Source organism: Temnothorax americanus, unplaced genomic scaffold (assembly GCF_048541705.1).
Source record: "Temnothorax americanus isolate GAGA-0224 unplaced genomic scaffold, ASM4854170v1 Scaffold51, whole genome shotgun sequence".
Classification (NCBI taxonomy): domain Eukaryota; kingdom Metazoa; phylum Arthropoda; class Insecta; order Hymenoptera; family Formicidae; genus Temnothorax; species Temnothorax americanus.
In genome coordinates, this window is record NW_027509668.1 from 1,018,643 (window position 1) to 1,042,492 (window position 23,850).

General features: G+C 43.3%; 1 protein-coding gene across 7 annotated transcripts; it reads right to left on the reverse strand.

Annotated features, from left to right (window-relative positions):
- Positions 1–23: 23 nt before the first annotated feature.
- On the reverse strand, positions 24–23,786 carry Err (estrogen-related receptor). 7 transcript variants are annotated; one of them, XM_077419008.1, is made up of 9 exons: positions 23,501–23,786; positions 6,380–6,526; positions 6,006–6,119; positions 5,774–5,903; positions 5,321–5,527; positions 5,125–5,160; positions 4,757–4,897; positions 4,459–4,661; positions 24–4,087 (listed from the first exon to the last, which is right to left on the reverse strand). In XM_077419008.1, exons 1-9 carry the CDS (start codon positions 23,636–23,638, stop codon positions 3,749–3,751), a joined length of 1,455 nt encoding a protein of 484 aa, XP_077275134.1. In that variant the 5' UTR covers positions 23,639–23,786; the 3' UTR covers positions 24–3,748. The 7 variants fall into 7 exon arrangements, with proteins under 7 accessions (XP_077275134.1, XP_077275133.1, XP_077275138.1 ...); XM_077419007.1 differs by having other exon boundaries at positions 4,757–4,924; XM_077419012.1 differs by lacking the exon at positions 23,501–23,786 and adding an exon at positions 22,735–23,466 and having other exon boundaries at positions 4,757–4,924.
- Positions 23,787–23,850: the final 64 nt, after the last annotated feature.

The window sequence follows — 23,850 nt, forward strand, 5'->3', positions numbered from 1 at the left end:
TTTTCTCTTTTTTCACACACACACACACACACACACACACACACACACACACACATACATTTCATTTCTCTCTTCAATTAAGCGACGCACGCGACAATATTTGCTTAAAATCTTTCTACGTCCATCGCGCCGGCGCGGCACGAGTAGAGGGCCTCGGGGGTAACTTTGCGACATTAAATAGCAGGAGTTAGTATAATAAGCACAGTTGTTAATTAATGGATTGAACTTGCGGAAACATGGTTCAGAATTTAGCGTAAAGAACGGAAGAAAAAAAAATCGGCGGCACATTGCACGAAAGGAAAAACGCCTTTATGAGAATTATCCTGATTTAATTGTCCCTCAAGTTGAAGAAATTAGAACAATGTGGAGACTTTAACGATCATATATTATATATCTGTAAATTGACGGATATATTTTCAACACCACCGTGGTTCTCCTTTAACACGCGCATTCAGCAACAAAGGGGAAAAGAAGGAAACATTAATTCTACGGATTGATTCCAGCGACACATGTGTGGAATCTGTAACGCGAATATCACAGTTAAATGAGAACGCTTGTTAGCCTCAATAAAAACAAAGACAAAGAAAAACACCGGTATCGCGTTACAGAGAATATCATCGGAGGAAAAATTATCGCTTTTTTTAACGAACTCAAAATATATGCGTACATAACACGGCGCGTAACATAACACACACAAATTTTCTGTCAAGTAAAACTTTAGACATTTCTGCAATTTTTTACGGAAACTTTCGACCTACATCCACTACTCATACAGCACAGAGTGTTCCAGAGTATTGCAACAACATTCCAGCTATATTGCTGCACGTGCTGTACAACGTGTATTTTTAGCGAGAAAAGGAAAACAGATTTTACTCACTCAGACAATATGCGTGAGTGAAAGACTGTCCCAAAAAAATATTTTATGTTCTTAAGACTAAAAAATGTTTTTAAAAAACGTCGACATTAAATATTCACGTTAATACCATCTTTTTGAGACATCTTGAAATCCCCTTTGTAAACCATACACACATACACACACATTTTTTAACATTAATTCCCATATACAAAGCATTCCATCAATGTTGCAGCAACAAAATTGCCGGAACAGATTACAGAAATGTTTCATTGCAACATTACGGTGCGTTATATATTTGTAAATAGTAATGCAACGCTGCTAATACGAACATATATAATAAACCTCCAAACATCCTTGTAACTTAAAATGATTTTTAGACATTTTAACATTTTCTGTAAGTAATAACTTCCTCAAGACTATTTTCAAAAAAACAAATTAATCAGCTAGAAAATCAAATCGGGCGTGACTGTCTAGACTCTAGATAAAACGCGAAAAAATTTTGACCTACAACAACCAATTCGATATCTGTCTCCTTTTCTTTTTTATTATATTAGTTAAAATCAAGAAAATAGTGGTAAATTACTAGAAAAACGTGAGGAAGAGTAGTGAGTGTGCGAGATCGAGCCGCAAATTGTTTTCCACGGATTTAAAATGCAGAAAGAATAAAAAGAAAAACGCTCGTAGCCTACGAGCAAAAAATAAGGACAATCAAGGGAGAGCAAAGAGACGACGTTATCTTGTTATTAAGAAAGAAAATGAACTGTGTACCCCTGACTTTTTATTGCACTCTAGACCCATGACGACAGTTTCGCAATGACCAAGTCCACACGCGGCTTTTACCATTTCTGTCTCGAGGAAATGATTTTCTAATTGGAAAGATACGTATATCACATATACTTTTTGACATAACTTTTAATACTATGTATATAAGAAATAAATAATCAAAAAATAATAAGAAAGAACTGAATTTGAGAATCTATTGTTTAGTCTTTCTAGTTTGTTTACTGTTAACTCTCGTTTTAATTATAAAAAGCTAAATAAGCCTCCATACGACTGGGGTGATTATAAGCGAATTTGCTAAAGGATAAAAACCGCCGCAGACTTACGACAATCGTCGTCAAATGAAGCTTCATGAGATTTACTCACTTCTTATATATGGCTTTCGTTCCCTCCTTAAAAAATTCCCATTGTGAAAAGCATGTATAACGTTACGATCGCGCATCGGCGCATCGATGATATTATTATACTCGCTGATTTTCGTAACAATCATTAATCCCCTTGCACAATAGGCGATAGCGATAGCGATAAAGTTGCCGACAAAGGTATAGCTTTGTCGGCAACCTTGCCGCTGTCGCTATCGCTATCGCTATCGCCTATTGTGCAAGGGGCTTTAGTGATAAAGAACTAGATAATAAAGATCCCTGAATATAATAATGGTAATAATAATGTTAATTGTATATCAATGTATTAATAATAATGATCGTAATAATGCGATTGTAAAAATATTATTAATAATTATATATATTAGCAATAATATATTTTTCTGTTCTTTCTCTTGTGTGGCACAGATAAATAACATAACGCGACCATTCTAACAACCGGGTTAAAGACTTCTATCGCCAACGAAAGCATGATAATATGGCAATAGTCTAGAGCCAATAATTTTTAAAATATATTTCCATCAATACAAAATCGAAAAATTTTTGCGTAAAAGCAGCGTGTCTCCGATTTAAGGAACGATTCAGCCATTCTACCCGCTATCTTTCTTCGCGCCTCTTCACACCCATTTTAACTTGATCTCGTTTATATTGTACAAAGATGTATTCTAGAATAATGTACAAAGACGTATCTCTACATCGCTATAACTATGGATGTTCAATACAGCTATCACAAATATATGTCGATTAATAGTATTCGATTTCTCTTCACATTTAAGCTATTATAATTACAAGTGCTAATGCAAAAGAGGCAATATATATGTATGTGTGTGCGCGTACACATATATGTCGCGTTGAGAAGGAGAACGCACAAAAGGTGATTCCAAATGCTTCTCAGGATACACGGTGAATAAAACAAAAAAAAATAAAAAATAAACAACGATTATAAGAGAAAAGAGAATAGAGAAAATGCCGTTCATCAACTGTAATTTTGATCGCTGATTCTTAACCAACATCATGACTACGACGTTAAACACCCACAGTTATTACATTTTATCTAATTACTAATATATTCAGTGTTGCGATCATGACGATCAAACGGAAACACTTTATTTGGTAATAAAGCCATCGATTGGGTTCCACATATGCCTATCCTAAAATGAGTACTTTGAAAGTCTCCTCGCATCTTGTACCTACTGTTATGTTCCAACATAAAAGTTACATTTTTCCTTCGTCTTTCTTTCCTTCTTTCCTTTTTCTATCTATCTATCTATCTATCTATCTATCTATCTATCTATCTATCTATCTTTCTTTCTTTCTTTCTGTACCTGTAAATGGGGTACTCGAAAAGGAAAGTTTGGATATACTTTATCTCAAACGAATACTACACATGTTTGCCCTTTATAATGATTTGTGAACTACAACAATCGTCGGAGACACTGTCCGAACTTCCACTTTCAACGTTCTTTTCGCACGCAAAAAGAAAGAAAAAAAAAAGAAAATAAAAACTCACGAGTTTATTAGAAAATAAAAAAAGGATCGTAGGAGGACCGACAAACTTGGTTTCTCCGCACTATCACTCACTGGTGTCTTCGACAACGTAATGGCACATCGAAAAAACGAGGCCGAAATAATGATGTACAATATATAATCACGTTAGTGGCGAATATCGTCAGCTTACAATAAACGGCAATGAACCTGGCGACGAATGGTAGAGTTATCAACCAAGCGTATCTCATCGATAACAAACGTTCTCCAGCATCTCTTCGAAGAGCTTGTTCATCGGTACCTTGCCCGTTTTATATACACTGGACCAAAAACGTCTGACGATCCCATCGGCCTGTCTGAGACTGGGCAGCACTAGTAGCATGTTTTGCGTGACGCGGAGGGCTTGACCCGGTCTCACTGCCGCTACACAGTCCGACAAAGAATTCAAGATCGAATCTCGGAAACGGGAGAGCGCCATAGGCTCGTCGGATCTAGCATCACTGTTCGCTAGGATCAAGGCTTTCAACACGTAGTATTCCTCCCGCGTTAAACCCAATCGTTGGATCCTCTCGACAATTTGTATACACTGTTCAAAGAAATAATACTATATTCAGAAGAGCTGCACACTGCTGCGCACGAATCGTAAATACAGAAATACAATAAAGCAATTTATGACGCGTTCTCTACTTTGTAATTGGAAAAAAAATTATTTCCGAGCGGTTTTAAATTTATATTTGTATAAAAGATGGAGATGAGAGATATGACTTTCGATAACTTTGTAACGTGAAATTTTTCTTTATTATCTTAAATTATTCTGAATATAATATAAATCTAATATATAATAAACATTAATTTTTCTGTTTAATTTTCTATTTTTCTATTTAAGGATATCTAAAAAGATTAACAATGGTACTAAGATATATAATTATAGGTGAACTTTTATAGGCAATTACTTACGTGTGTATAAAGCTCCGTACAATGACACTCGCGCGCAAGTCTTTCGTCCAATGTAAAATCTTGCGCAAACCTCAATCTGCCGGTGTTAGGCGTACTTCTCCACGCCAGGGTGAAGGTTAATATCTCGGCCCAAGTACTCTGCAAAAGCCGCATTTGATCATTCAGCGCTAAGTTGCCGAACCCCGGGATCTGCTTGGCCCAACCTGCAGGGAAATGATCTAAGTGTTCGCCGAACGAAGAAAAATTTCTCAAGCGTAACTAATTTATTAGCGTAGAGTCACGCGCGGCCGATAATTACCGATTATACCGACTAATTCTCGATCGTAGAGATCCGACAATTGTCCGAGAACTCTCTGATCCGTCTCCTGTGTACTCGAGTTGTTAGACACTTGAAGCATGTCTGGTTCGCAAGCCGCCAAAGCTTCGACCATCTTGTTGTCTGCAAAAGACGAGACACGGTGTGCCTCTTTATTTAAATTGCCCTAAGGCAAGGCGCTAAAATGCCACTAAATTAGTAAACGCTAATAATGAAAATTTGCAAGAGACAATATTAAAGAAACAATGAGATGTGATAAATAAATTATAGGGCCATAAAATAAAACTAAAAGATGAATAAAGTAAACCATATATTATACGGAAATACACGGTGACGATTCAATAGCTTACTTATCGTTTCGGTAGAAGCTGCCGACGCTACGTTAGCTTGAAACATTGAATAATGGAAAATGAAGTTAACGATGCAAATGGTCGTTCAAAAGAGAGAATCTTTATCTCTTTACAGATATCTCTTTCTCTCATTATATAATAAAGTCGACGTGAAATACGAGCACGATGGAAAGTTATATTAGCGTAAGACAAATACCCTCCAGCGTGGCATTCTTGACCGGCGTATAAGGGTCCGTGGATCTTCTGTACTTTTGTCGACCTCCTCGAACACGATCCAATCTCACGCCTTCCTTCAGCATTCCTTGCCGCAAACATTTCTGAAATCTACACGCCTGGCAGGCCTTACGTCTTCGTTTGTTTATCTCGCACTCGCCGTTCGCCGGACAAGTGTACTCGATGTTTCCTGTAAAATTACTGGCTTTATTTTGTCGTAATATACGCGGTCTCCTGTCCCAGACAGCACCAACTAGTTCTCAAACCTATGATTACAAAAGCCCACACGCGTCCAAATATACCGTCCGAAACATACCGTATGTACGTACGTACATATGCAAATACTGTATGCGCGATCGAAAATGCGCATTAACGTAGTCCTTGGTGCTATCTGGACGAATTATTGCCCGTTACGGAAATCGATAAGCCCGCTTACCTTGTATAGTTCTCTTGAAGAAAGCCTTGCACGCCTCGCACGAGGCGACTCCGTAATGGAAACCGCTCGCAACATCACCGCAGACAAGACAAAGCCTCCTGGGTATCATATCTTCTTCCTTAACGCCATCCTGAAACGCCAACAATTCTTCACAGTAGTTGAAATATAAATCATCCTTAATATAAAAAACTCTTTGCCTATGAAGAAATGTTATCGGGACGGAATCACGCACCTCCGGAGTTCCCAACGGCTGCGTCGTCGAGGAACAATGATGCATCTCTGGGCTCTCGGGACTACCGTTGCTACCGCCGTAGTCCGTCGCTGTGTCTAATTTCGCGCATATCGACTAAAAGAAATATGATGGAAGTAATAATTAACACAATGCAACGTAAAGAAATGTGCGATGGAAGAAAATGTACATGGGAAAAATATGCCAAGAAATGTACGAAGCGAAGAAACCCCTTGAAACATTTTGCAACGTTCCTTTTACGAGAAAAAAAAACACGAGTATTGGCCACGAAGATACAGTTAATATTAGCGCGCGATAATGGCGGGACGCCTATGTTCGCTACGACGCGACGAGTCGAGAAGTTCCCTGAACAATACCTCCTGATGCTGAAGAGTCGTGGTTGGTGAACACACTTGATAATTTTGCGTGGGCGTTGTTGGGTTATCGATTTCCTGCTTGATATTGGGCATCGTCCTGTTATTCCCGATCATGCTTTCCGCGGTAGCATCAGACATCATACAAACCTGTCAAGATACGAGAAGAAGAAACGTACATTTAGGGATTCAGATAATGTACCCCGAGGTAACGAGTCGCGCGGGGATCGCGGATAATCGTATTTTAATTGCCATTGTCACGACGATCGTAGAGAAACGGCGCGCGGCGCGGCGCGGCGAATCCTTAGCGAGAGATATCACCCGCCGTCGTCTTTTCTCTGCAGTCGGGGCTGCACTTCTTTTTTACGCCTGCTATATATAAGCACGGCCAACGCCTCGAGCATTTTTAGAATTGACTCGAAAGAATTCGCAGCACCGCCACCTAATAGTCCCAGCGATCGCGCGGGCCTCTGGGCCACTCTCGCTCCTACTCGGGTACTCGGGCACACGCACGAATCGGATTCGTCGCGAGAAATGCAAAAGCCGATTATGAAAACCACTACGAATTCATTACGAACCGCACGTAAACACTATGCTACACGAGTACGGGATACGATTACTCGAGGCATACACGGGGTTGCTGACTCGACGGTAACTCTACTCGTTGTTCGAGCCTTGAGAGACGTCGATGAAACTTGGATATACAAAACATAAATTGATTTCCGTCCTCGTCCGTAACGTTTAAGGGTACCCCGTCCAATTTCTGTGCGTACCTCGAGTGTTTCAAATCCAAAACAGAATCCGCGGAAATAAGTCCAAAGTATTTCTGACAAAAAATATTTGTCAATCTGTAACGAACGATTGCGAACCCAATCGTGACCGAGCGGAAATATTAATGCATGTGATTAGACATTAATTGAATTATTAAAAATTGTGACCAAGTATTTACTCTGTGAATGTGAGACGGATAACAGCGTGTAGAAATTGATAAGGGAATATTCCTAGTTCTCATCAGTATGGACTATATAGAGCATTTAGGGAAAAAGTGTTATGTTAAAAGAATTTGTCAAGAAATTAATTTCTCACAGGCAGATCGAGTTAAAGGATATATATAGGTATGGTGTAGAAAAATCTGAAAAATATCTCATGACCGTTACGGTTGACGTAATAAAATGACGCTATTCGACGACGCTGGATACAAGATGACTGCGCCCTAGATTAGGACGTTGATGAACAAAGTAACGGTGAAAGGATTGCGTAAGTCCCCTTTCTCCCCGTCCTCCCTCCCGCTCCCATCCTGTCCGGTATCGTGTGTCGTGTGCCAGCAGAAAGCGAGACTCGCAGACGGGCGGGGAGCCGGGAGGCGCAGCATCTAGTCGACCTTGAACTTGAATTTTTTCCAGATGCGAACTCGCACGCTTTCATTCGACAAACCCTGTACGACGCGACGTCGGACTCGCATTCGAATCTGTGCCGACGGGCCTCTTAGCCTCTTACCCGAGGCGTTTTGCGTGCCACGGGAAGAAAAAAAGCCAGTTGTGATTTTTCGACTCGCGTCCCCGTCGATTTAATTGTGAATTTCGACTGAATCGACCGATCGCCGAAGCGAACTTTGGTAACGAGACGGAATTACGGTCCGCGGAGAACGCGATGTCCGAACCCGAACTGAACGGTGTGAATTGCTTGACACCACACATCCGTTTTATACTTTTTCCCTCTTGCGCGAACAGCTTGCTCCCCCTCGATCGTAACATCAATACACCGAGATACAAGACCGATGGCTCTTCTGCACGGCCGCGGCGCATCGCGTCGCGGACATAAATCGAAAGAGAGTCGGCAGAGACTAAAGCAAGCTTATTTAGCGCGAAACGCACGTCACCGCTCCATTATATTCTAGCTCTAGCGGGACAGGTTGCATACGTACACACACGCGCACAGACAGGGGAAAGGGTTGCATAAGTGTTCTCCTCCCTCCGCGTTCGAGCCACGTTCGATCGAGAGCTCGAAAGGCGGACACGAGGGAGCAGCGAGAGACAAGAGAGAGGGAGAGAGAGAGAGATGTGCCTCGCCGGCCTTGAACTTGACTTTTCTGCGAGAGAGCGAGAAGCTGCCGCCGCGCGTTCGCGAAGGCCGCGGAGCCACGCCATCGCAATTTTAGACGCCGAGCGCTGGCGGAAACGGCCGACAACAACGGCCTTGGGCCTCTCAATCTCGTTTTATCTCGTTTTATCTCCTCCTCTGTCCTACCTTCCTGCCTATACATCCGTGATTCCCCGTTCCGCTACGCGCCGACGCGACGCGACACGATCCCGACGTCCCGACGCTATTACCGAACTTGGCACCCCACTTTCAGAATATTAATATAATGGAAGAGATTCTCTCTCTCTCGTTCTTCCTCAAAAGAGAAAAGTGACCGTCTGGATTAGATACACGTAAAAAAATCAATTAAATGTAAGAAAAAAAAAGAATTAGGCCCTATAATTAAAGCCCTCCGAAGTTACGGGTTACGGGGCGTTAATTTCACCCTAATCTGCATCCTCCTGAGAAATATAGTGTCTGAGAGAGTAAGAGATTCTCAACTCGATCTCGATTGAAAATAAAACAAAATCATCATTGATTTTCGTACGACGAAAACTTTGAGTTGACACTCAATATCCTTGGATTTTTCACCCTTATAATCGTACGAGACTCGAACTCTAGAACTCTACGAACTACATCGAAATTCTGAGAACGAAATGATAACACGTGCGAAAAAACATAGACAAGACGCGATGCAACTAAAACGAACAGAAATCTCAGTTAACTAGTTTAACAATTTCGCGAACGAGGACGGGAAACCGTCAGCCTCGTTAATTTCAATACAACCACGGTCGATCGAACGGTGAAGATTAATCGCGAAACGCGAGCTGAGCGTGTGCGCGATCGCGCGCGCACAGTAAAATAAAAGATTTTCGGACCCAGGGTTAAAAGACTCTCTTATGTATAATAGAGATATGTAAAAATCCCTTTCTCGCGCTATTGAAATATGACTCGTTGTCAGTTTCTTCGCTCGTTGACTATATAATGAGCAATTAATTTTCCCAATTCTTAACGGGGAAAAAGGGAGAAACTGGACATTCTCGTTGATTTTTGAAAGGGTCTGAGGCTCTTGCGGTACAACGGTTTCTTCAACTTTACGCTCTCATCTCGCTCTCGATCGCCCGCGCCAATGAGTGAGGATGATTGATAACGTGCACCGTGATATTATGATATAGAAGCGAATCGGATCGCCCGCGCCCGGTATAGTCCAGTCACTATGTACAAAAAAACGGATTATAAAAGACATAATTCTGACCCAGGATTTTTCTTTTGGGGGGTGTTGGGGGGCTCAAGAAAAGCTTAATCTCAAGTTTTCGACCTCTGTTTCCCGCTTGCTTTTTTTACGGGAGTAAAAAATGTGAAAAAATGGTTTTTCCGCGATAACTCGGTTTCTAATAAAGTTACAAGGTCGAATCGGAGCTCATTTTAAAGCTTTTTTTACGCTCTACAAATTATGTCGTATGACATTTTTACGTATGATCGATTGTTTTCGAGACATCGAACGAGAAAGGGAAATAAAAAAGTATGAGAGATATTTAGTTTTTTCTTTTTACTCATTATTGTCGTCCGAACTTGCAAAAATGCTTCAAATAAAACTTGTAGAGCGTAAAAAAACCTACAATTTTTATTTGTTATTTATTTTATTTCGTTGAAAATTACGCCTTGTAGAGCGCCTCAAAGTGGAGAGTCGTCGTCATCGCGTTAGCGGCGCGTTGGTTACGTCGATACGCGGCACCGAACGCTTTCGCTAAGATTTCAGACTTCATTGACGCAAATAAGTAACATAATAGGTGTTTTTTATAGGATTTTTCCCGCTCTACAAGTTACGTTCAGTGATATTTTGGCGTACGATCGATAGTTTTCGAGATATCGAAAGAGAAAAGGAAAAATTGAGCATTTTTGTTCGTTTTTTTCTATTTTATCGTTTTTCGCACACGAATCTGTATAAACGCTTCAAATAAAACTTGCACAGCAATAAAATTCGTAAAATGTTCTTATTTATTACTTTAATTTCGTTGAAAATTCCATATCGCACTACGCCTCAAAGTTGCAAATAAATCTTGCAAAGCCTGAAATTATTGTAGCTATTTTGAAACCGTCAAGTTTTCTTAATTACACTTACCGTTTCATTGAAGAATACATGAAAGCGTGCAGTTTTATATCTAAGTGACAATATTTGTGAAGTAAGTTTATAAGAAAGAAATACTTTATCGCTGACGCGATGGCGACGACTTTCCACTTTGAGGCGCTCTACAAGGCGTAATTTTCAACGAAATAAAATGAATAACAAATAAAAATTGTAGGTTTTTTACGCTCTACAAGTTTCATTTGAAGCATTTTTGCAATTTTGGACGACAATAATGAGTAAAAAGAAAAAACTAAATATCTCTCATACTTTTTTATTTCCCTTTCTCGTTCGATGTCTCGAAAACAATCGATCATACGTAAAAATGTCATACGACATAATTTGTAGAGCGTAAAAAAAACTTTAAAATGAGCTCCGATTCGACCTTGTAACTTTATTAGAAACCGAATTATCGCGGAAAAACCATTTTTCACATTTTTTTACTCCCGTAAAAAAAGCAAGCGGGAAACAAAGGTCGAAAATTTGAGATTAAGCTTTTCTTGATCCCCCCAACACCCCCAAAAAGAAAAATCCTGGGTCAGAATTATGTCTTTTTTAAATGTACATAGTGACTGGACTAGTAGGTATAACGATCGGATGGAATAAACGCGCGCGCGTGGTATCGCAGACGCTGCACAAATTAAGATACGCCGCGATTAACATCGGTCAATAAACAGCTCCCCATCTGTTGCCAGTTGCCAGTTGCCAGTTGCCAGTTGCCAGGTGCGATATCGGCCGATAGTGCACAATTCGCATAACAGTCGCATAATGCCCAACTCCGCGTCGTGCGTCGTGCACGCCTGATTCGACAGGCGTTTGCGCGAAATGATCGCGTGTCTCTGACATAACAGCGAACGATGTGCAGGAACAACGAGAAGCTCCCTGTGCGGTTACGGTAAAACGAGCGTGATAGACGGTAAACAATTTTCAGGAACAAGGAGAAGCTTTCGTACTGGAAGGCTCTTATCCGTTATTAAGATCTCTCCCGTTTCGCGAAAGCGGCTGCACGCGCAAAGTCTAAATGCGTCAGCCTCTCTTTTTAAATATTTTTTTTTTTTTTTTTTTTTTTTTTTAGAAAGAGAAAATAATCCTGGAAGGAACTCGGAGCTTCCCCGCAACGATCGGATATAATTGATGTATATTTTTACACGCTTTTGCCGTAGCATAGAAATCCACGAACGTGTCGATATATTCCGCAACGGTTGCAACAAGTCGACGGACGTTATCTGTGAATTATTATAATTGTCCGCTTGCGCGCGCGGTCAGAATATCGGCGGTGTATGTACGTGGGTGGTTACGGAATTAGAACGCGAAAAGAGCGGATCGATTCCTCGAGGATGAAGACCCTGGGTCGCGGTCAAGGCCGGAGCCTTGGCGGAAACTACGCTCCGATTTCGCATCGAACTTATTCCATAAAAATAGCGCGATAACGCGGCCGTACGTAATAACGCGGTATTGAAACAGCAACGAGAATAACTCTCCGAGCCGGCCCGTCGAGTACATTCGACGTGGATATATCGGCTTCCGTCGTCGGTTGAATATTGAATCGTTCAAGCTTTCAGATCCTTGGACATCTTTATAATTTATCACGGGGGGTTCGCCGTCTCTCATTTTCTACATATTGTAGCTTTACTTACGACCTTTATATTCGTAAAGGAAAAAGATAACCGAGTACGGTAAGTTAAACTTTTCGTTAAACTTGAACCCATACAACTCCCCGTTATGTCGTAACAAGATCAAAATTGTAATTTTATTTACCATGGCATGTACGTATATACATAAGAGACAGAGAGAAAATGAGCAGATATACCGTAAGTCTTGCAGAGCTTGGGTCCATTTAACTTGACGTATTATTCGCCTTCATTTTACAGTTGTTAATTATTAAAGACTTTTATTATTGATTGCAGCGAAGCTTTTTTCATATGCCGTGCGGGGTCTGAACTCCGAACAGAGACCTCGGAGAACTTATCGACGTAAGATGACGAGATCAATGGGAAGGGGAGAGGTTCGCGTAAAGGCGAATCCGCGGCGAACGGATCAGTCGGAACGGGAGATAGACCTTGCCGATCAACGAGCGGCGATACGCGGTATGGGGCCCGTACCCCGTACGGCTCGACGCCGAGGATGCCGAGTCATATCGCTGCGCTGGTAGGGAGATGTTCGAAGGCGAGTCAAGTTTAAGGCCGCGAGACATCGATTACGTCACCTCGGAGTAAAAGAGAAAGAAAGACGTGTAAATCCTAACCTTGAACAATGCGCGAAATAATCGGTAGACAGGTACGTTCCCGATTTCGAGTCACGCAGCTAGATCTCGAGCCCTAGTGAGAAAATACTACGTTAAAAAATAGCGCATTCTTACGATTCGATAAAAAAGAAAGAGACTCCTATATCGCGCTGGTAATTGGACGCTATTACGCAAAAATCAAAATTTAAGACGTGGGTGTGTCGCTAATCTCCAGCTATGACCATAACTCTCTCGATCAGTTTCTTTTTCAATTTTATAAATCGTATTTTTGCATTTTCCACCAACATTGTCTATACGTGTAAAATGCTTGGAAGAATTCAGCAGTCATTCGTTCCGCACGAATCTGTTTTTGCGCACAGCGGGAAAAAGAGAGTATCGCACGTAGAAAAACACATTGCATCATACACGTTGAAACGCGAGTAGGACTAAACTCCTGTAAGAGACGTCGGTGGTCGGTGCAATGTTAATCCGCAACATTTTTATACAACTTGTCGATAAAACACGCTCCGATGTAGGTATAGGTACGTCCGCCTTTATCGCCTCCTTTCTCTCGCCCACTCGGCTTCACCTCCCTCGAGGCATTCCGCAGACCGTAGAAATCGTGCCTGGCTCGTACTTAACTTCCATCCAACGATAAGTACGCGCGGGTTATTTACGTATTTATTTATCGTCCTTTCTTTTAATAACGAACATCGCGTGCCCTTTCTCTCTTTCGTTATTAATCCCCGAACGATCGAGCGAGGTACGGACCGTATCCCGGACCGATCCCTCCTACTCCTACGTGTCTCGCAGGTACTCCTAAATCCTTCCGCGAATATCTCTTTCGGACGGATGGATGGATGGACGAGTGCATCGGCGCGCGTCAGCGATCGACAGCGATCGTGGTGCACGTATTCGCGTACCGGTATGTCACGTAACAACGACCTTCGCATTGTTACTCTATCACGACCACGTTCCGCGTTCCGCTTCCTACCAGCGAGCACTTGTTTACGCGCGACTAGCGGTGTGTCGCGTCCTAACGCCTTTTTCAATAATCCGGCAAGAATTTGCGCAAGTATTCCAACGCTAATTCACTTGCCGTTTAATTAATTACGTTGCTTCTCCAACTTATCGTCATATTAATATATACGAGTATGTAACGGGTGGACCGATCTGTCGGGCAAAGTCGGAAATTACATAATGGCCATCATTCCAATTATTAGTTTCGATACGTCTTCTCCAACTGAGGGCTTTTTACAATCTATTTTCTTAAAAAAGAAGACAAAAAATTTAATTAGTAGCATTCTCATTCAATAATATTGTGTATGTTCAAGATTTTATTAACTATTAAACGTGCATTTTAAAATTGCCACATTACTTTTGAATTATGAAATTTCGCGAATAATTTGAAGAAGCTAGTAATAAAATATTATGTATGTAACGATTGTAATGTTAATTATAAAACGCGATAAAATATATTTTCGTTATCACGTCAGTTGATCCCGCAAGCACACGACGACATGACTAAGACAGTTAAGGCGATAAGACAGTTAATAAATTTTACATTACGATCGGTATGTAGATTTTCACGAAGCCGGAAAAATTTGAATATTCCGAAAATATCCGTTGACGCAACTCTCGCGATGAATATTTTTCTTCTATCAAACTCCGACCGCGCGACGCTCCCGCTCCTGTGTTCGACGATTTTATTTCTATTCCGGTTAATATATAATAATTTACGTTATTTGAATAGGCCCACGTGTAAAAGACCGCAATCCGTCGCAGAATTATTAGATTAGGTATATAACGAGACGGGCCGAACCTGTCGCGAGTGTCGCGGCGCGCTCTTCACCGAATTTAAGAAAAATTGGAAACCGCCACTTATTCCTGACCTTGGATGGTTGGTCCGATCCGATTTACGAACAAATTGAGAGGGAACGACGAGTCACGCACACTTTCATTAGCCGCTCGGCGACGATCGGATCGTCGCGGATCGCGTCGCGTATCTCATTGTCGCAGTCGCGCGCTCGTATATTTCAAGTGCGCGAACCATATACGCTAGCACAAATTCGTCGTTAACACCTTGTCAAATCGGCTGAGAGGCAACGCGACGAGATGGATATAAGTATTCAGCCTTCGCAACGCGCGCGGCGCGGCGCGGCGCGGCGCGGCGCATCGAAAATCGAAACGCTAAACAATATCGACGATAACGTAACGTAACCACGATGTATTTCGTCACGCTGTCTTCGCGTTCGTGACGCCTCACGCGCGTGGAATTGCGTAAGGGTCGTAAAATTGGGTGCGTGCGACCGCGAGTAGGGCACATTCCGTTGCGCGGTTGCTCGTCCGCATCTGATTGCGAGAGAAATCGAAAGTCGCGCACCCAGCGCGGCGCGTCATCGCCAGACCGGACGAGTGCTGGACGCTGGACTACTGGACGGCAATAGCACCCAAGTCGATGACGCTCTTTTCTCAGGCACTAATAACTAATAACTTTTCACACGCGGTAACTACCAGCCGATTACGGAAGCAAGGCTGATTTATGCAGTAACGACACACACCCCCCGCGATGTACGTAGGGGACGTATCGATTTGCGCAATAATAGAATTTTATTCCAATCTGGAAAAGGTCTAAAGAGTTAGACTTTAGAGACTTGGTATACCTATTCTGGATATGTTCCGTTGAGCGACGCACGTGTGCGCGAGCCACAATTAAGTCTATTAAATACGTCACACGTCACACCTACGTCGCGGTCGTGCGATTTCGCAAAAATCTATAAACCGCTGAACGTACCGACGTTTCTTTCGCGAGTAATTCTTTATACGCAACAGTTACTAAACCGAGCCGAATTTATTTATACAGTTCTATGTGCGTATACTCGTATTTAGTATACAATTAATAGTGTTGAACCTGCGTTCTCGTTTCGTCGATTTCCAAGTTTTCCCAAAATCTAATCCAACATATTTTCTTTTTTTTTTTTCAAATTGTATACCAATTATTGAACATACCAATACTGTCCAATACCAACGTTCAAAAATGTGTCGCTTTCGTGGATAACTTACAGAATTTATAGGATCAATTACTGGGATTTTTAACGCTTTTCCAAAATAATTATACGTAGGAGCTGCGCAATGAGATTTTTGATACCGTCCGAAAATAAATTTTCCGAAAATAAATAAATATGCGTAGGAATGTATAGGTACAATAATATTTTAAAAAGAAATAAAAGTTACGCTAAAGATATTCTCTCGTGGCCTCTCAATAATTGTCGCGATACAGTTGCGTAAGTACTTTCACAAGTTTTCCTCCACAGCAATACACATTACGGATTACGGACAGATAGACATTGTAACGTAACACGACAGACGAGAACGTGGTTGTAAACAGCCGCAACATGTATATTATCTTTTTTTTTTAAATAAATTCATGATTCTCTATTGAAAAAAATAGATCGTTACAGATTCTCGATTTCACCGCTAACGACGACTCACTCGACGTCTTCAAAATCAACCATAATATTGACAACTTCATACGGAAAGTGTCGATAACAGATAAGATTCCGTTTTGCGAAACATGGAGTTTAAACGGTAATTGAGAAGCACAATAAAGTCGCTTTTTCGTTTTGTTTCTGAATTCGAATCGAAAGCTATCGGTATTTTCGTTGAGGAAAGAAACTCTAATTGTATAAGCTTACTCTGTAAAAAACACAACTTCTCACCCTAAAATTATATTATACGTGGTCAAAGAGACACGCACGCACACCGGGCGGTTTCGAAACGCGCCGAAGTACATAACGGCGAAATAAAACGCGAAAGAAGGAAGATGCGTATCGTCAACCGTCATAAATCTCGACTTACGCGTGAGCAACGCGATTGATCCGAACGACATCGAGCTAATCGGGCATTCTTTTGCACCGTCTCTCTCTCTCCTCGTCATCCGAAAAGACGCCGCCGTGCCGGCCGCGTACCCGCTGCCTTTCTTTATCGCGGATTATATTACGCGATTGTCGAACGTATCGCTGATGCGTTCGCGCGAGCGGCAGGGATATTCTCCCTCCGTTACAGAGGCTACTCTCGGGCTGATTTGGAGCTTGGAGTCAATCTCCTCTCCGACGGTTAATTAATCGACGTCGCGTTCGTCATTAAACGCAGCTACGCCGCGACCGATCCCGACCGAGCGCGCAAAGCCAGCGAACGAAGAGCCGAAAAAGCAGGAAGGAGCAAGGAGCGCTGAAAAAGAGGGACGAGGGAGAGGAAAAAAAGACACGCTTGCCCGATAAAGAAAGCTCGGCGAGGTATGTACGATACCGAATACCGGGCGAAGAGGAGCCCCGCGCCCCGCGCGCCGTGCGATCACAACAAACAATTTCGGAGCCGCGCGGCGCGCCGCAAAACACTCCAATCGCATCTTTCCTCGCGCACACCTGTATGTCGACAAAGCGGATATTCGGGACTCGGGACAAGCCCGATTACTCAATTTTCCCTGAAAGCTGGTCTGAAAACGAGCGGGCTAGCTCCCTCCGTTGTCCGAGGATTCCCCAAGAGCTCGAAGGAAATTAGTCGCGAGACGTGGGATGAATTATCTAACAGCCCGACGCGTTGCGTAACGGCTCGTCGCGGCTCGCGGCTCAGCAATACACGTTCGCACCTGCTAAAACATTAATGCGGAAAACATTGTTCGCGCGATCCTCGCGAACGTTTCGTCGAAAGGCAAAGATTTACACCGATTTTTCAACGGAGTGAGCAAGATCGCGAAAGATCGCGGAGCCGGAAAAATAATGAAATCGTGCGTTTGATCGCATCGAGAATCGCAAGTCGTTTTACGATTCAGCGAATTTCGCTCCGTAAAATCTGCGACGGTGTAACGGAGCAACGAATCGACGAGTTTGAACGCGATCCTGCGCGAACGTCACCGTCGCCAATCGATCGAAGATTGAAAGAACTTTGTGAAAGCGTAGGATCGCGACGACGCGCAACGCGCGCGTCGCGTAAACAAAGCCACGAGATCGCGCGGAAAAAATGAGAGAGAGAGAGAAGAGGGAAAAAGAATCGTTAGGTGGCCGTAACACGTACGGCACTTACCACGTCGTACATCCACGCGTCCATGGCCTCGTCCTCGTCCTCGTCCCACGCGACACCGAAAAGTGCACGCACGCAGTCTCCGTTTTCTCACGCGTGCACCTCCTCTCGCTCTCGCCGCCAGTCGGGACTGGCGCGATCGCGACGTTGACGCTCGCAGCTCGCAGCTCGACCGTTCGAATCGGCCGGTCGCGCGTCGCGGCGCGAAACGCACCGCACGCTGCGCGCACCGACGACGAAGAGGAGGAGAAAGAGGAGGAGGATGACAACGATCACCGACGTTCACGGCAACGCGCGCCGTACGCGACTGAAGACTGACCGAAGCCTGAAGGCCTGAAGGCGCTAAAACACATCGGCGCGGCGCGGCTCCGAATGCTCCGATGCACGGAGCGGCGCGACGCGACCGATGCGGGAGTCGCGGGTCGCGGAACGAAGGCCCTGACGGCCGCGCAGCTGCGTCGCGTGCGTCGCGTCGATGCGACGCACATACGTCGGGCCCCAATCTGGATTTTTGGAAAGGAATAATTTAGAACGCGAGATGACATCCCGAAGTCACGATCCCGAACCTGAGAACCTGAGAACCGAGAAAAGTTATAATCCTAAAATCAGTATATCGAGGAAACATCTCTTTCAAAATACGACTTGTATTCATCCTCATTTTTACTCCCGACTACCGACTACCGCTAATCGAAGATCGGCAAAGTGGTTGTTATACCTTCTCGTTCTCGCGAAAACTACGATCTGATTTGATATCAACTTTTGCTCTCTTATTCTCATCAAGCTTTTTTATCGACCAAACTTATACGTAACGTCCATTTCGGACACGCGTCGTAGGTATACACAAGTCACCGCAAGTACCAAGTACCCGATAAGAATTGCATCGCGCTGCCTCGAGAGCCTTGTCGCATTTCAAACGACAATATTAATTAGGCTCCGGATAAAGAAACATCGCACGGAACTCTGTGTCTATGCCGTCTATGGTACACCAACGCTAAGTAAAAAGATATATGTTACATCCAGAGATCGTTACGTCACCCTACGGAACGTCCAACGATACTTTTATGCCGATAAAGCGTTAAAACACATGCGTGCAACAATATCGTCTTTTATTAGAAAATTAATTAGAAAAATTCTCAAGTTTGTTGAATTTTGCATTTATTCATTTTGCTTTACACTTGATTAATTTTTCGTCTCTCGTCGGTGCTCGCGCCAAAGTTTGTGCCGTACTGGCTGTACGCAATGTACACAATAACGATATTATGTTGCATTGCGTAAAGTAACGACCTGAAATCTTTCGATCTGAAATAACATCTATCGCGCGATCCAACCAAAGCACAGCTGTGTTTGATGACTATTTTTCGCAAACGTCGCGTGCCGCAATGTCATTTTGGATAAAATCATGGTCACGGGCAATCGGTCATTAACATTGTAGCCCTCGTATCACCTTGATACGGCTCGCGTTTTATCGTGCCGACTCGAGAAGCGGCTAGGTTTTTTCGTATCTCTATATACGTTCATTTATATCCTCTCTCTTTCTCTCTCGTCTTTGCATTAAGCTCCACCCTTTCTGAGAAGCGAGGCAGTAGCAGACCCTCGTAAAAAATATTTTCCTACATTCTACATAAATATATTTATATACATATATATTTTTTTTTTTTTTTTCATGTTAGACGTAAGATAAGTTTTCATTCCTGTGTATGTGTGTTTATGATGACGCAACTTTCATATCTATTAACAGCTATACGAACTATTTTATATATTTATATTCATTAGCGAAATGTGTCTCGCGAAATTCACTGTGTGTGCGCGCGCGCGCGCGTGTGCGCGATCTAACAAATAAAAAGATACATCTCCAATATTTCACGAGATAATTTCTAGATCCATGTTTACGAACATTTCTCCTTCTTCCGTTCAGTTCGATCGTAAAGTTCGCACGTGGTTTCAGATACCCGAGTCAAAACCCCAGCGTGGGACGGACGAATTGAATTTTTCCTCGCGGCAACGGGTAGATCGATCGAGCGAAACGCTCCCATGTCCCATATCGTACCGTCGCCGCGCCGGGTCGCGTCGCGCTAGGGAATCACCCGGAGTAATCGCTCCGGATCCTACAAACGAATGTAGCCCAGTCTCGACTCGATACGGATACGTTACTGGCGTTCAGACGCGCCAATGTGTGTATATCGCGACAGCGATAGGTGAGTGGGTGGCCGCGGCCGCGGCCGCGACGGGAGACGGGACTGACGGCAGTCGCAGAACGGCGGGGCGGTAGGGGGAAGAGGGTGGAGACGTCGGTGGCCTTGAACTTGACTGCCGTCTGCCGTCGCTTTTTGCGCGCACAGCCGCCTAGCCGCTGCGTCGCCCGCCCAAAACGGCCGAAACAGCCCACCGGCGTAGATCGTAGACCTCGCGCGTCTACCCGACGCGACGATCGACGATGACGATGACGACGACGTCGCGCCGTCACAGGGGATCTCTCTCAAACATATTTACTCTTCGAAGCAAAGTATAAGTCAAGCGTACAAGATGACATATTCAACGATCCGTTCAACGAGTTAAAATCTAAGACCGCGGGTCTCTCTCTCATCTAATAAATTATAAATTTAATTGCAATTTTGACGTTCGAATTAAACGGAATTCGAACGTCTAAATTTCAGATATTGATCAAAACTTTCAATAATTTTGAAAAACTTTAACTACTTTCTCATATTTATCAGTCTTTTTTTTCGTTCGTTAATTTTACAGCGTTTGTATTTCAATGAAAACCGGCTCATTCTTCCCGGAATTAACATATCTGACGTTACATACGTATAATTGTATTTCGATATTTATGATTCGATTTCAAAACCACGTCATTTTTTACCGATTCTTTCTTTTCCCGATTTATAATCTAAATCCGTGCGTGAATGGGGTAAATTAAAAATTATACTTGATACGCGCAGCGGCAACTCGAGTCGATCGATACGCGGAGTACAGGTCGGTGTACTCGCGGAAACTTTTCAATATCTCGTTAAGCTCTTAACTTATCCAGAGGAGTCTACTGAACTTTTTCCGTTAGGAGAATCCTAATAATATTCTTCGATCCCAGAGAGATATAGCCAATAGCGCTATCTCGTTATAAAATATATACAACGCTTGATAATTCGCGCCTACGAATTATTACGTTGTTATAGCGTTAGTTTTTTAATGGAAAACGAGTCGAAAATGTTCTCTTTAATACTTAACGGAGAAGATATTATCATTTTGTACCTATATCGTAAAATATTTTCATAAATTTGAATATTTTCGATTATCTTACTTCAATCTTACTTTTGTGCTTTAATACTCTTCGTGTGCGTGTGTGTTTTCTCTAAAAAAGTATAAGCCAAAACTTCTATACGTAGAACAATGGGAAGAATCAATTCGTATAAAAAAATTATACGGTTCTGTTCTAGGAAAAGTGCGATTGCACAAAATGAGGTCATCGATTCTTTCCACATTACTCTTTATATAAAAGTACTGAGGTAAAATTAAAAGAGATATACCGAATATACCGACTGACATAGGCTTTTTAAAGTTTTACAGGCTGAGAACTTTGCTCCGAATGATGAATCGCACGAGTATCGTGTTCTTGTAATTATATATACCTGTTGACGCAAAACAAGCAAAAATTATTTTTACGATAAGCGCTTTTCAAATAATACAATAATAATAACAATCATATACCAAGTAATAATTATAACTGATTTTTCAGCGTCTTTCGCGCGTACAATTAGAAAATAGTTTTAAAATTTCTCCTCAATCTTTCCTTTAACGATTTCAAGAAATTTCGCACAATGTAATTCATTATTTTTACATCACGGCTGTTTATCGCGTAATGCGCTAAATGCTGTACGGATCGTTTTATTTATTTAAAATATTTATATATCGTGTGTCGAATTCTATTGGATATTTATTAAACGGTCCGTGATAAAATCTAGAGATCTTGAAAGCAGTCTGGCGGCAATTATTAAACTATCTCGAATCTCAATCAAAAAGATTAAAATCTAAGCAAAGTACGATAGAAAATCAAGAGACTCGAACTCGGATAACTCGGATCGTCGGCTCACGATCGAGAAATTTACCGTGTTCGAAGCGAGAACTCGTCGATATCGCGAAACGGCGGATGTGACGAATGACGATGACCGAGCGGTCCGTGTTCTCCAAAAGTTCACCGACGGAAAGAGGGAAACAACGGAGCCGCTGCCAGTAGGCCGAGCGTCGCAGGGCATCGGTCGTCATTGCACGTATACATAAGTACGCGATGCGACGTTGGGGTTGAGGTAGGTAGGTAGGTAGGTAGGTAGACCGATAGACCTCGCGCGTGGCGGATCGATATAGCACTCTCGCTTTCTCTCGCATTCCCGATGTACGAGCGATGACGGATGACGCGATGGCGCGCGTGTCCGCGTGTCTGAAATCCTCGGCTCGGCCTCGGGAACCGATATAATTTCGGCGAGTTCAATTTCCGACAATCCCGACGATCCCGACGCCGCGGCGCGGGCCCGCGCGAGGGAATGGAAACTGGAGGCTGCAGGCTAGAAAACGATCGATCGTTGTACGGTTTATTTCGCGTTGTTTTACGTTGCCGCTTCGCTACTCATTGTACTCGTATAATCAGATTTACGATCGAACGAAGCTGATTGCACGATACTCGGGCACTCTCGAGAAAGATTTTAATAGCGCTTTTAACGCCGTACGACGGCGTACAGAAACGTCAAAAGTTATAAACATTGGGAAATTTATGGGGGAGTGCGGGGAAAGCGCGGAATGCAGAAATAGGAAGTGCTGTATTTTAATAGGTATATGTGTACTCGTAAAATGAAAATACCCTACCGTGCAGAGGAATGAAGTAAACGCGTCAATCGTCATCGCATATTGAGCATTGAGGAGTGGCCGTCGGTAATAGAGATAGAGACGCACTCGTGCCAGAGACAGCCTCGGTTAATATTGGCTCTGTCGATCAGCGACGTTTCGCGTTTCACGGGTACCTAACCAGACCTAACCAGGCTACACCAGCTGACGTATATACCAACGCAGTCTTTCCCCGATGCCCGATGCACACGTTGCACTTACGATGCAACGATGCAACGATGCAACGCCTACGACACGATCGTTTCGTAACGCATCGTTGCTATGGAAATCTTGCTGATGTATCTCCGTCTAAACGGAGCGATGTCTTGGTGATTAACTTAGCGATAAACTTGGTGATCGCACGCGTCATGGATTCGACGCGCGGCTGACTTGAGACTTGAGAGCGAAGGGGGATCAGACTCGTCAGATCATTCGGATCAAGGCCGCGGGCAGCCGGGCCCCGAGCACGAACAATTCCGCGCCGCGGTACGACGCGCGAGTAAGGGATGAAACGAGCGACGAATGCGACGATCGGGAGAAAAAAAACTATGTACGCGGCGGAGCGAGGAGTACGCGGAGCACAAGGTGTGCATACAAGCAGAGTTCGCAACAAAGATGGCGGACGTGGATCTGGCGAAATCGCACGAGACTCGCGGTCGCGGCGAGACGGCGGCAAAACGATTCGCGATGCGCCGATGCGGAGCACACGCGCGCGCGAGAGAGCACGTCGCGTATCACGTTTACTCACCGGCCGAAAGACTCGAATCAGCTCAATCGCGACCTCCTCATTGCCGCTCGTGGCCCCTCGTGCGCGACAAAAATGCTTGCGAGTAATGGCCGATTTTATGCTTCGCTTTGACGCAGAGTTTCGCGGGGGCAGCAGCATCGGCCGCGTGGCACCATCGAACGTAAATCGCGCGAACCTCCAAGGGCAAAAGCGAGCCTCTACCGATAATTCACGAGTCTCTCAATCTCGACACGTCCACGTTTTCCGTCTTCTCTCTCGAGATTTAATTTTCACGACAATGCGACACCCTTAACATAAAAAAAACCACGCTTCATGTTTCGCGCTCCGATTATCATATTTTTACTACGGAT